Here is a 13,881-nt window from a genome sequence, read left to right as displayed (position 1 = left end):
AGATTATACTAGAAATACGACTGTGTAGTTATTTTTTGCAGATAGTATGCAACATTTTGTTTGATGTAATACCAAGTTAGACGAAAGATTTGTGTGTAGGTCATAAAAAAACAAAGCTTCTTTTCAAGTGATTTATTAATGTAATGTATTACAAATATTGCTGCTGTATAAACAACTGTTGTAGAGAACTTCTCGCATCAGAACAGACGTCACCAATATTACAAGGTGAGCGTTCAGCATCTTCATCATCGGCGTTTCTGCATTCGCTGTATCCGGCTTCCACGTCGCTGTATTGTTCATTTTCGCCTTGCAGCTAACAAAGCCTTCGGCGTAAACGCCGCCGAGTCTCCGTCTACGCATCTTGGTTTCGCTGCCTCATCTTTCACCAAGAACACAAGAAAACAGCCGCTTCGGTTCTCTCCGTTTTATTCGTTCGATGATCACACTACGGTGGCCTACCTGACATATTTTCAATCTTCCCGCTGAAAGGGGAGGGCTTTCGTGACGTTTGATCCAAAGAGGTGTGTAACGGGCAGGCTTTAGGTTTGCGCAGCGAGGCTACTGGCTCGATAGTGGAAACGCAGCTTACTTTTGGCCTTGGTGCTTGCGACTCGAGGCCATTAGCCCCGCCCGGCATGCTCTTAGCACTGGCTCGCACTGGCCCGACAGTGGAAAAACGGCTATTGTGTGTTCTTACAGCTCCAGATATGGATTACTGTAGAAGACCAGCATAAAACACTGGGGGGATCTGACCTTCAAGATGAGAGTCAAAGAATGATCACACGTTCATCCTCTTTGTGTTATTTCAGATGTGTGTGGGGGAATCTCAGTTCCCAGGCTGACTGAGTTGCAGCACTGATAACAGCATGGCACAGCACTGTTGTCACAAATGAAGACATTTATTTGGTTGTATAATGGAGACTAAACTATTTCGTCTCCCAGGGATTGTCCAAGACAAAATTCGAAGGTCTTACATCTGAGCTACCTTTGGTACTTCTGTTGTAATTTTTAAAGACAATTTGTAAAAAATGTTAAGACTTATTAGGCCACCCCTAGAAGTTTGACAAAGGCTCCCTTTTTGTTTGAGAACAACTGCTGTAGACTTTTATTGTTTTTAAAAGCTAATTATACAAACTGTAGACAAACTCTAACAGTAGCAGCAAGACGTTGTGCTTCTACTAACTAGCGTTTTTTGACTACACATAAATTGTAATCACTTTTTACCAAGAATTTCTGTCCACTAAAATGTTTTTTTTTCCTCCCAAAAATATAACAATGAGTTTTAGTTGCCTTAGTCTCTGTTGATGCTTTTGATTGTGTCCCAATTATCTCTTATCTCTGGTACTTTGTTTTCTTTTAACTAGGGATGCTCATTTCGGTTAATTTTCCTGACCGACAACCGCTGCTTGTTATCCGATCATTAACCGTTAACTGATACAATTAGAATAATAAATTAGTTTAAAATAAAAATAGAATGCACGAGTATCTGTGATGATACATTAAAAATACGAGCAAATGTTTTATTTTAACGTGCAAACAGCAGCATACAGAGCAACAAAACCAACTGTATTGACATATACTTAAATTATCACGCATCCGCAGCGGTTCTGAGAACAGAGAAAATCTGAATGGAAAAAAAAGAATAATATAAATAGGCCTACACTAAATATGTATAAATTAAATAACTACCTAATAAAGATGACAAAACTAAAACACACTGAATCCTTTTATGCGCTTTGAAGAACTGTACCGGTCTTATTCTTCTCGTCGGACACAAAAATATATAGCAGGCCAGCCAATACCTCAGTGTGCCTAGTTTTTAACATGTCCACATGCTGTACGGATAGGCAGGACCGCTGCCTGTTAACTCTTAGATCCGCGAAAAAAACACCATCACAAAAACCCTTTCAATTTGCGGTTCGGGACTTCCATCCACTGTCATATGCGTGAGGAGAAGCGCGTGTTTTACAGCGTTCAGCAATAGCCAATCACAGACATGTATGTTGATTTGATTATCACTGTGGCCATTGGCCAATCACAGGAGGCTATGTTACAATCCACTCACCAACCAAAGTGCCGGTTTCAGTTTTGCTGACTTCTACACTTTCGCGAACTCTCTTATTAAAACAAAGAAAGTGTTGGCATTATATAAATAAGAGATTAATTGTGCAGTGTAAAGGTTATTTTATTACTTTTTAATAAGTTTATGAGATTGCGATGAACTACTCTAGGATGAGTGATAGCTTTCCAGGGATTGTAACGGGAGCGCCTATTGCGCACTTTCTAGACTATAATTCATTCAGAATTTGAATACATTCACTCACGGATTCACTCTCTGATAACCCAATAACGCCACTTGCCACTGAGTTGCATATACTACATCAGTTTACTAAGTAAAGGTGAAGCAAAATATGTCTGTACAGCCACACTGCGCGTGAGTAAACGGATAACTTACAAATAGCATTATTTCTTTCACCATGCAGCAAACGTAAAAAAAAAAAAAAAGAATAGAAAAAAACCCTTTTAAACCGTTTAACTGATAGTAATAATCGGTTAAAATTCTTACTGTCGGTTAACGGTTAAACGGTCAATATGAGCATCCCTACTTTTAACTGTTAGTGTTATCTGTGCAAGAACTTCTTTCTCATTGCTCCTTCATGACATCTTTAATCTCTCATCTTCTGTTTAATGCTGGTGGAATTACAATATTTACCCACAGTGCACCTGTGTGTCTGCTTAGCTCGCAGCTGTGTCTTGTTGTTTTTCAGTTTGTTCATTCCCATGTTCTTGATCTTTCGTACTCTCAACATAAACATCTTCACTTTAACTCTGACTTTGCTATGGTTCCCATATCTTCTGTCAGTACCGCCTTACCCCAGATTACTATCTACACATATGTGACCCTGGACCACAAAACCAGTCTTAAGTCGCTGGGGTTTATTTGTAGCAATAGCCAAAAATACATTGTATGGGTCAAATTTATTGTTTTTTCTTTTATGCCAAAAATCATTAGGAAATTAAGTAAAGATCATGTTCCATGAAGATTTTTTGTAAAATTCCTACTATAAATATATAAAAATGTAATTTTTGATTAGTAATATGCATTCTTAAGAACTTAATTTGGACAACTTTAAAGGTGATTTTCTCAGCATTTTGATTTTTTTGCACCCTCAGATTCCAGATTTTCAAATAGATGTATCTCGGCCAAATATTGTCCTATCCTAACAAACTATACATCAATAGAAAGCTTATTTATTGAGCTTTCATATGATGTATACATCTCAGTTTTGTAAAATTTAACCTTATGACTGGTTTTGTGGTCCAGGGTCACATAATGTGCACATATAGGTAATCACACACAGAGGGTCTCTAAGGCAGTGTCCGAATGTCTCATCCATCTCTCCTGGGTAACATGCCTCAGTCACTGGATATGTTAGACTGTACTTTTGATCTTTAGTAACTCCAGAAGTTTTGTGAGGCCATAAGTGGTACTGTAATTAATACATCATGAGAATGTTAGTTGGGTAGAGCTACTTTCAGGGCAGTTTTGAGGTATAAGCGGCATTTAGTCAGTAAGATCAATGAGTTTATTGATAATCTACTTGAAATGTGTAATTATCAAAAATAATTCAATAACAAGAGAGAGATTGGAAGTTGAGATGGGCCCACATGGTGTGAGTTATAAATGTCTTTGCTCTTGCTTAATTCATTTCTAGGGATGTAATGATATCCAAATCTCACAATACGGTAATATTGTGATATGAAGTCCACAATACAATATTTATTGCAATATTTAAAAAAAAAAAAAAAAAAAAACTGGGGGGTGGGGTTTGTTCATTTTAAAGTTAAATCATTCTATCTAATGCACTTTGAGAGTTCAAAATTAAGAGCTCCAACCCATGTCCTTAAATAAGAAAACATAAGTCAGAAAGAAATCTGTGAATTGACTTGTACCTGAACTTTAAAGGGGACTCAACCCTCTTTTTTGTGATATACTATCTCAGTCCAAATTACATTCACACTGGTGTTTTAGAAAGCCAAACAGCTTACAAGAAAATTATACAACAATGACAGTAATAGCCATATATTGTAAAACAATTGCACTGTAAAATGAAAATGAATATTTCATAGGTATATTATTTTTGCTTTACACCACAGTAGGGAAATTACAATACTTCTTTCCTAATTTCTACACTTAAAAGAGATGTTTTGAATTTGGACTGCAGTAACGCTAGCTGTCAGCAATTTATACTGCACTTTTAAGCTTTTATTTTGATGGAACAGGCTTACAAAAAAGCATCTCACCACAAATCTAGTTAAACAAAGTACACACTTCGCTTTGAAATGCACAGCACAAACAGACTTGATGAAGGGATTGAGCCATATTGTGCTTTGTTTTTTAGTTTGTTTGACAGATACTGTGCCAAAGCATAATGCCCCAAAACACAACCTTTTATGTTAGAATAAGAAGTTTAAATATATTTTAAAAACTACACGTTTTGCCGGAAAACCTATATCATTTCATATCATCATGTGACCATAATAATATCAAGATAGATTTGCTATCGCGATATCACGATATTGATAATGCTGTTACATCCCTATTAATTTATCTTAATTACTTTTTCTCCATTAAAAAGTAACATTGTGGATTGTGAAATATTCCTATTACCACCACACTGAGATTTCAGGTGAATTTACCTGAACGCTAGCCCGGCGAGCACTGACATGATTGTTGGTTGAGATGATAGTGGGAGACTGACAAGTTAAAATTATAGTATTTGCAGTGAATGTAATCTCTATTTACAAAGAAACGCTCCAGCACTGATTATGTTGAGCCTGCTTTCTTTTTTTCCAAGAAAGTCAGTGATGCACGTTTGTGTTGCAGACGTGATTTGACATGCAGTGCACAAGTTGTATGCATTTTACAGACATTTTTACCGTCTCCTTGCATGAGTAATGATTGCATTTATGCTGATATTGATTAATCGGCTGTCAGTCGATAATCTCAGTTAGTTTTAACCAGTCACTGACTAATCATGAAAGCTCAACCACAAAATTGTGAATGACAGAAGAAGAGTCCATGCTTATGAAGAGCAAATAGACACAGTAAAGATAGACTAGAGGCCTATTTCTTAAAATGTGGCTGGTGCAGCTGTTATTTTTAGCAGCGTATTGGTTGCTCCCTGCACTGGCTTCAAGAGTCAGGTTTCACCGCGAGTCGCTCTTCTTCTCTAAACTTCTCAGATCGGAAAACTCCTGATGGAGACCACCAGGGACGCTGATCAGCTGCTTTTAGGACACGTGTGGACATGGTAGAAGAAAAGCATGGTCTGGGTTTTGACAGTCAAGACCAGGCTTGGATGATTCACTTCTAACATTTACGTGTCTATCTGTGTGCCTGTGTTGGACTGTAGTTTGATTGGCAGTAGGGCTGTGCAATTAATCGCAATCGCAAAAAAATCGCGATTTAAGCACATGCGATTTCTAAACCGCACAAGGCTGCGATTTTATCTATCCACCCAACGGCACCCCCGCCCCCCTTGAACGTCAAGTTCATTTTATTTTCGATATAGCGCCACATCACAAAAGAAGTCATTTAAGGTTATCTTTCCTATAGAACAGGTCTATATATAGTTCTTTTATTAAACATACTAAATTGCCTTATGTTATTTATCTTAAGGCATGGCATTTCTGTCTCTTCATGGTCGCGTGATTACAATGTCTCCTCCAAGAAAACACGCACTGGATCGCGGACTCCATTCATAAAAACCTAATCTACTATAGCGCGGAATGCCACGTAATTCGTCGATTTTTGGATTAATAAATCAAAAGTTGGTCTGTCACTTAATTCAAATCGCGATATGGACTAGTGTCTGTGAAAACTGAAATGCAAAAAGACCGTTTTAATATGAATCCTGCATGTTTCGTTTGCTTCTGTATGTATGAATGGTGGGGAAGCGTTTTATTTCTTTACTAAGTGCAGACTGAAGCACACGTGACGCTCCCGCTAATTTTTGGCATTTGCATCTCACATGAACAGATAAACTCAATCGCCAAATCGCTGCTGTGAGTTTCACTTTTACCGTTTCATTTGAGAAAACTAGCATCATATACACACAGAAACTTCACTGCAACCTGTCAAAATAAAAGTACGGTTTAACATGGAACAGATCAATATTAGTCCTGTATTACTTTTGTACAGTATAATGTAGGTGTTTATATATTCCTATTTAAATAATTTACATAAAACAATATATATATGATAAAAAAATATTACAAGATTAACCACTTAATTATTATTTAAACGTTTTAAACTGAATATAATTTTTCTTTCACGCATTGATTTTAACAGTAAATTTCTGTTTGTTTGACAAAAATGAAAAGGGTTTATTTTTCATTTGATTAAAAATAAATGTTTATGCTTTTTCATTATCAGAAAAATTAAAACAAGAATTTCTAAAAAAAAAAAAAAAAAAAAAGCAAAAGATTTTAGAACCCTCAAAATGTTAAAATAGAGAGTTTTGGACTTATTTTTCCACTGAAATGAATGTATTCGTTATTGCACAAAGTAGGCTAAAGTACCGGGAAAAAAAGTAAAATGGCTTATTTATTTTATGTTGTCTGTTTTAAAGACAATTTTACTACAGTTTTTTTTTTATTTTTTTTATTAAACTTAATACTGTTATTTCATGGTGAAATGTTTTGTTATGCACTTCTTGTGCACTGAATACATTTATGTAGCTTGTTTGAAAAAGCAAAAAAAAAAAAATCGCAAATAAAATCGCAATCGCAATATTCATTCAAAAAATCGCAATATGATTATTTTGTCCATATTGCACAGCCCTAATTGGCAGTGTATTGCATTTCATGTCAGATGATCCATAGCCTAACTGAGGTCATCTTGAATTGATTTTATGTCAATACTGTTGAGATATAGTTGTAAGGAAAGTTTTTGTGCTTCCTCTAATTATTTGTGTTTCTCTACAGGACTCTGAATCTCTGGACAACTGTATTCAGAGCACGCTCTCCGCTCTTTACCCTCCATTTGAAGCCACTGCGGCCACCGTGCTATGCCAGGTGTTAGACGTGGTCGAGACAACATACCGTGGAGACGGACTACGCTATATCATTGACTTCCTGGTGCCTGCTAAACACATCCTACAGAGCATTCAACAGGATGCATGCGTGAGTATTAAAGTTCTAAAGTTCTGTTTTTATTATTTTTATAAAGAAATGTTGTCATCATATCAGAAATAAAAGTGAAAAACCCCAACCCCATATCTAGGCTGATAAAATTCCTAGACATGCATACAGAGGATTTAACAGGATGCATGTGTGAGTGACACATTTCCCCTTCATTCTTTTGTTTTCTCTTACTCACTGCTTAACTCATTCTGTCATTTATCTTTGTGTAACATTTACAACCTTATTGTGTTCATGATTTCTCTTTCGGCCTCTGGTTGGGTTTTGTCATGTCCTTTTCTGTGTGTCATGTTTTGTTAGCTGAGCCCCCACTCATCATTAATCATTATGAGGGTGTACCCAGAACACACACACACACACACACACACACACACACACACACACATGTTGGGTTTACATGTTTTATGGGGACATTCCATAGGCGTAATGGTTTTCATACTGTACAAACCGTACTTTCTATGGCCCTACACCTACCCTACACCTAAACCTAGCCCTCACAGGAGATTGTGCACACTTTTACTTCCTCAAAAAAACTCATTGTGCATGATTTATAAGCCTGTTTCCTCATGGGGACCTGAGAAATGTCCCCACAAGGTCAAAATCTACTGGTATTCCTATCCTTGTGGGGACATTTGGTCCCCACAACGTGATGAATACCAGGTGCACACACACACACACACACACACGTGTATGTTAAATCAAAAGGCACGGCAAGCCTGTTGGCCTGTATGTTTGTGTTAGTGCTTCTTGTTTTGGTTATTTGAGAAGAATCCCCCAGAATTCCTATCAGCGCTGTAGAGTGCTGGGATCTTTCCCAGCCAGACCAGTACGGATACACACACTCACTCACATGCTCTACACAGCTGTCTACACACATGTTCTTTACACTCCACTTCAGCTGCTGGTCCCTCAGTTACAGTTTTCTTTGTAACGCCCCCATATGCTACACGAACACAGCATACTTGACTCTGATTGACGAGGAGAGGACAGGAAATGATGGATAGATGGGGATCTGGAAATAACAAGAGCCATGTTCAAACGCACACTACAGTTAAGATCATATTAGACTAATGTCGATAGATCAGTCTGAGTTATAAACACGTTATCTAGGTCTGTCAGTCTGACTAGTACAATATCAGTTGGACCAATGTCTTTATGTGATGTTTTAAATAATGAATTGTGGTTTTAGTCTGACTGAAATCAAACATTTAAAGAGATAGCTTACCCAAAAATGAAAATTCTGTCATTATTTATTCACCTTCATGTCACTCCATACCCGTAAGGCCACCGTTTATTATTCAAATGAATATATTTTAGTGAAACACGAGAGCTCTCTGATCCTCCTTAGACAGGAAAGACCAGAGAGAGGATCAGAGAGCTCTCAGATTTCATCAAAAATATCTTAATTTGTGTTCCGGTTTTGGAACAAAATGAAGGTGAGTAATTAAAGACAGAATTTTCATTTGTGGGTGAACTAACCATGTAAAGACTTGTGATGAATCAGACAACAGAAAGACACCAGAAGTTCCCATCAGTGTATATCAGTGGTGTTTCATGAGCTGAAAGCCTGTGCCATGGGAGAGCTGGAATGGTTCCAGTGTGCACCTGAAAAAAGACCCTTTAACAGGACCCCTACCATTTTATTTATACCCCCTTTTACTGTCTGACTTTTTGTAGTTTGTGTGTGTGTGTCAATGTGCATTTATGCTCTCGTGAACCCTGTGGGAACTGCGGCTGCTTGTTGCACCTGGGGTCAGTGGAGTATCTCCAGGTCTCTTCCTCTGTGGTGGGGGCTGCAGCTTGGAGGTGAATGAGGATATAATAATGGGAAACAGAAGCTTAAACTGAGAGGTCTGTGAATAAAAAGCCCTTTCACCCCCCTTTACCTTCGGCACAAGGACACCCAACCCTCCTTCCTCCCTCTCCCTCTTCTGCCTTTCAAAGGAAACGGGTCATTTGCAGCCTACTTCAGCTGTAGTCAACTTAAGCAGAATATTCATTTCATCGCCGGTACATATCTGAAAGCATGTTCGCATCAAGTTACACAGATAGGGTCAGTATTACAGTCTGTGACATGACTGTCAGGCATGGAAGAAGCCCACTGAATTATGCATTTGTTTCGGGACTCCAAGGCTATTTTCTCATTCTTTAGTGTCCTAGTATACTTCCGTTGTTGTAAACTCTGCAAGCAGAATTCATTTAGATGAATGAAACAGGGTACAGAGTGACTGCAGGGTTCTTTCTCTGTATGAAATTGAGTTGTAATAAAAGGGCTTATTGTGCAAAGTGTCTCATTGAATCATCTAGAAGCATCCGGATTTAGCAAGAAAGAATCTCTCTTGCTGTCCACTTTAAATCCCTATGATCTGTATTGTTTACTAAAACATGGTAAAGGTGGCAGAATGTTTAATTAATTCTACTTTTTGCGATATACATACACTGCCAGTCGTTTGGACAGTAAGATTGTTTTTCAAGACTCTCCAAGGCTTATTTATTTGATCTAAAATACAGCAAAATCAGTAATATTGTAAAATATTGTTACGATTTAAAATGACTGCTTTCAATTTGAATTTTTTTTTAAATGTCATTTATTTCTGTGATTTCAAAGCTACATTTTTAACATAATTACTTTCAGTAGTACATTACAGTTGTCAATGTCACATGATCCTTCAGAAATCATTCTAATATGCTGATTTGCTGTTAAAGAAACATTTTGTTTTATCATTGTCAATATTTTAAAAAGTTGAGTAGATTTTTTCAGGATTATTTGATGAATATAAAGATCCAAAGATCAGCATTCTTCTGAAATAAAAAGCTTTTATAACATACACTATACCATTCAGTCAGTATAATTTATTTTTTGAGGAGGGGAAATTAATACTTGTATTTAGCAAGGATGATTTAAATTGATCAAAAGTGATGATAAAGACATAATGTTTCAAAAGATTTCTATTTAAAGAAAATGCTGAAAAATTTATACTCAGCTGTTTTCAACATAATAATAATAATACATGTTTTTTGAGCAGAAAATCAGAATATTGGAATGATTTCTGAAGGATCATGTGACTGGAGTAATGATGCTAAAAATTCAGCTTTGACATCACAGGAATAATTTTCATTTAAAATATATTCAAACAGTAGAAGAGACATCTTAAAAACATTAAAAGTCTTTTGACTGGTAGTGTTTTTTTCCTTAAAATCCCCACTGAGCAAGCCAAAATCAACCATGGCAATTGGTTGTTACCAATAGTTTCCCATGAGAGACAAGCCTGTTATCTCATGTCACTTGTTCACTTAGAGTGGGAAAATTAGAAAACATAAATAGCCACCATGTCTTATCTACATGTTTGAAAGGCCTGAATATTATATGTGCCAAATATAATAATTTAGCGGGAGGACCCATTGACAGAACCCTTCCTCTAACTCTGTTTTGCTAGATTTTTTTTTTGTTAGCAGTATATTCAAATTGGTAATGTGCTTCTTACTAAGATAACTGAAATGCAGTTAGTCTTTCATCCAGCATCCAGCAAGTCTTTCTATGCAACTAATCAACAGTTATTGATGGCCTGACTGATTTCCTCTCTGTTTTCTCTGCAGTTCCCATACTGTGGTTTCCTGTTTCGTCATGAGGGCTGGCCGCTATGTGTCCATGAGAAGGTCATAATTCAGCTCACCTCTTTGGACTGGCGTGTGTTACGGCCCAGCGACTTCTACTTACAGGTGACTCCTTCACCCAAAAGCCCCCCGCGCATCACGTTGAAGTGTCTGGCAGCTAGCGGGCAGCATGTGGAGGAGCTGGACGTGCCAGAGCTAGCATACACCTCTCTATTCACCATGGATTGGCTGGACTCCATCAACCGGGAGAGGACTGTTGTCAGAAAAGCCGCCCTGGAACACTGTCTTTTATCAGCGGATAATGATATTTTTAGGGTACCATGGGAGGATATTGTTCATCCGGAGTTTATCAGCAGACCCCCCAACGTTACAGAACAAGCTGAAAGTAGAGGGGTGGCCAAGGAAGTTGTCAACAGAGAGGAAAGGGACTCAGATGTAGATCAAGAAGACAACCCTGAGGATATACAATGTAGGCTTTTTATTGACACTTCCACGGACCAATCAGGGGGGATGGACTGTCAGAGCAAGGGGGTTAAGCTCCTCCCTGCTCTCAGTGAGATCAGTAAAGATAGCAGTGGACAGAGCTCCAGCAGCACTGCAGAGGATTCAGAGGGAGAGTATGTGGAGCTAGCTGATATCTCCTTACCACGCTTTTCTCCACAGAAGGGCTCTCTCACTCAATCCATTAGCATGAACTACAGAAATCTACACAAACCACAGACTGTGGCTTCTACTCAGCCTAAAGCCAAACCAGAGCAGAGTCTTTTGAAGAATGGTGCATGCTCACAGAGCATGGTGTGTGCCATGCTGATTGAGGAAAATCTGAGTGATGCCTACCAACCTGTGATCTTAACCCCCACTGCTCCTGCGGAGAGTACACTCCAGCAAGTGGACGGGTCTGAGCACACTTCTGCTGCAGGTACATCCTCCTGTGACAGTGTGTCTGAGCATGACATTGTGTCTGATTCTGCTCCACTTTCTCATACGTCAACACATAATAAATCACAAACAGACTGTAAACCAGTAAACACATCACAACTAGACAACAATCAAGTCAGCACATTACAAACAGACACTAAAACAGTCAACGAGCCAGTCAAGACATCACACTCAGATGTTAAAGCAGTAAGCACATCTCAGCTTGACAGTGAACTAGTTAGCACATCTCAGCCTGATAGCAAACCACTTGGCACAGCACAACTGGTCAGTGACCAGACATCACAATCAGATGTTAACCCAGAAAGCACTCAACTAGACCACAAACTAAACAGCACATCACAACTTGACAATGAGCCAGCCAAGACATTGCATCCGGATGTTGAACCAGCAAGCATAAGTCAACTAGACAACAGTCTAGCCAGCACATCACAACCAGACAGCCAAACAACCAGCACACCACATCTAGTCAATGAGCCAGTAAGCATATCTCAACCAGACATTGAACCAGTAAGCATATCTCAACCAGACCTTAAAACACTAAGCATATCTCAACTTGACGACAAACTAGTCAGCACATCGCAACCAGACAGCAAACCAGTCGGCACATCAAATCTAGTCAATGAACCAGTCAAGAAATCACAACCAGATGTTGAACCAGCAGGAATATCTCAACCAGACCTTAAACCACTAGGAATATCTCAACTTGACAACAAACTAGTCAGCAAATCTCAACCAGACAACAAACCAGTCGGTACATCACAACTAGTCAGTGAGATGGTTAAGACATCACAACCAGACCATAAACCAGTAAGCATATCTCAACTTGACAACAAACTAGTCAGCATATCACAAACAGATAGCAAACCAGTCAGCACATCACAACTAGTCAGTGAGGCAGTCAAGGCGTCACACCCAAACCATGAACTAGAAAGCATATGTGAACCAGACAGCAAACTATTTAGCACATCTGAACTAGACAACAAACAAGAAAGCTTATCTCAACTAGACTGCAAACCAGTCAGCACATCACAACCAGCCAGTGAGCCAGTCAAAACGTCAGAACCAGACCATAAACTAGTGAGCATATCTCAACTAGACAGCAAACTAGTTAGCACATCTGAACTAGACAACAAACAAGAAAGCTTATCTCAACTAGACAGCAAACCAGTCAACACATCACAACTAGACAATGAACCAATTGAGATAACACAAACAGACGTTAAACCAGTAAGAACATCTCAACTAGTCAGTGAGTCAGTCAAAACATCACAACCAGACCATAAACTAGTGAGCACATTTCAACTAGACGACAAACAAGTAAGCTTATCTCAGCTAGACAGCAAACCAGTCAACACATCACAAACAGATGTTAAACCAGTAAGCACATCTGAACTAGACAACAAACTAGTCAGCACATCACAACCAGAGAGCAAACTAGTCAACACATCACAACTAGACAATAATCCATTCGAGACATCACAAACAGACATTAAATCAGAATGCACATCTGAACTAGACAACGGTCTAGTCAGCACATTACAACCAGACAGCAAACTAGTCAACTCGTCACAACTGGACAATAAGCCAATCGAGACGTCACAAACAGACGTTAAACCAGTAAGCACATCTCAGCTAGACAACGATATAGTCAACACATTACAACCAGATAGCCACACATCACAACTAGAATGTTTACCAGATAGCAAACCACTCAATACATCACAAACAGACAGCAAAATAGTTTGTGTGGAGCAACCAGAGAGTGAAGTAACTAGTATATCACAACCAGAGAGTGAAATGTTATCTGGTACTTCAGAGAGTGAAAACTCAAAACAACTTTCTCAGTCTAATATTGAACATGTTGTGTTTGATCCTGCTGCAGAAGTCAAATCTGAATCTGAGCAGGTCAGAGATGATCATGGCCAGGAAGGCAGTTGTGATTTGCAGATTAGCAAAGTGTTGGTTTCTGAGCCTCTAGCTGTCAGTGTGTCTTTACAAATACAGACTGAGCAAACAGAGCACAGCTCAAGTCAGATACACAAAGACATCCAAACACCATCTGAGCAAGTGCATGATCTTTCTGCCATAAAAGAAGACCATCAAGCATTTAATAACAGTAGC

The 13,881-nt window shown here is 38.5% G+C and overlaps 1 protein-coding gene across 1 annotated transcript in view; it reads left to right on the top strand.

Annotated features, from left to right (window-relative positions):
- plekhg4 (pleckstrin homology domain containing, family G (with RhoGef domain) member 4) overlaps nt 1-13,881 on the top strand; it is a 91,907-nt gene that overhangs the window by 20,974 nt on the left and 57,052 nt on the right. The window contains exons 2-3 of the mRNA XM_073836082.1: nt 6,991-7,188; nt 10,804-11,740. Of these exons, the coding sequence (XP_073692183.1) occupies nt 6,991-7,188; nt 10,804-11,740 (1,135 nt within the window). The remainder of the gene's footprint in view (nt 1-6,990; nt 7,189-10,803; nt 11,741-13,881) is intronic.

Source organism: Garra rufa, chromosome 3, assembly GCF_049309525.1.
Source record: "Garra rufa chromosome 3, GarRuf1.0, whole genome shotgun sequence".
Classification (NCBI taxonomy): Eukaryota; Metazoa; Chordata; class Actinopteri; order Cypriniformes; family Cyprinidae; genus Garra; species Garra rufa.
The sequence above is the reverse complement of the archived record's forward strand: the minus strand, read 5'-3'. Positions and strand labels throughout refer to the sequence as shown.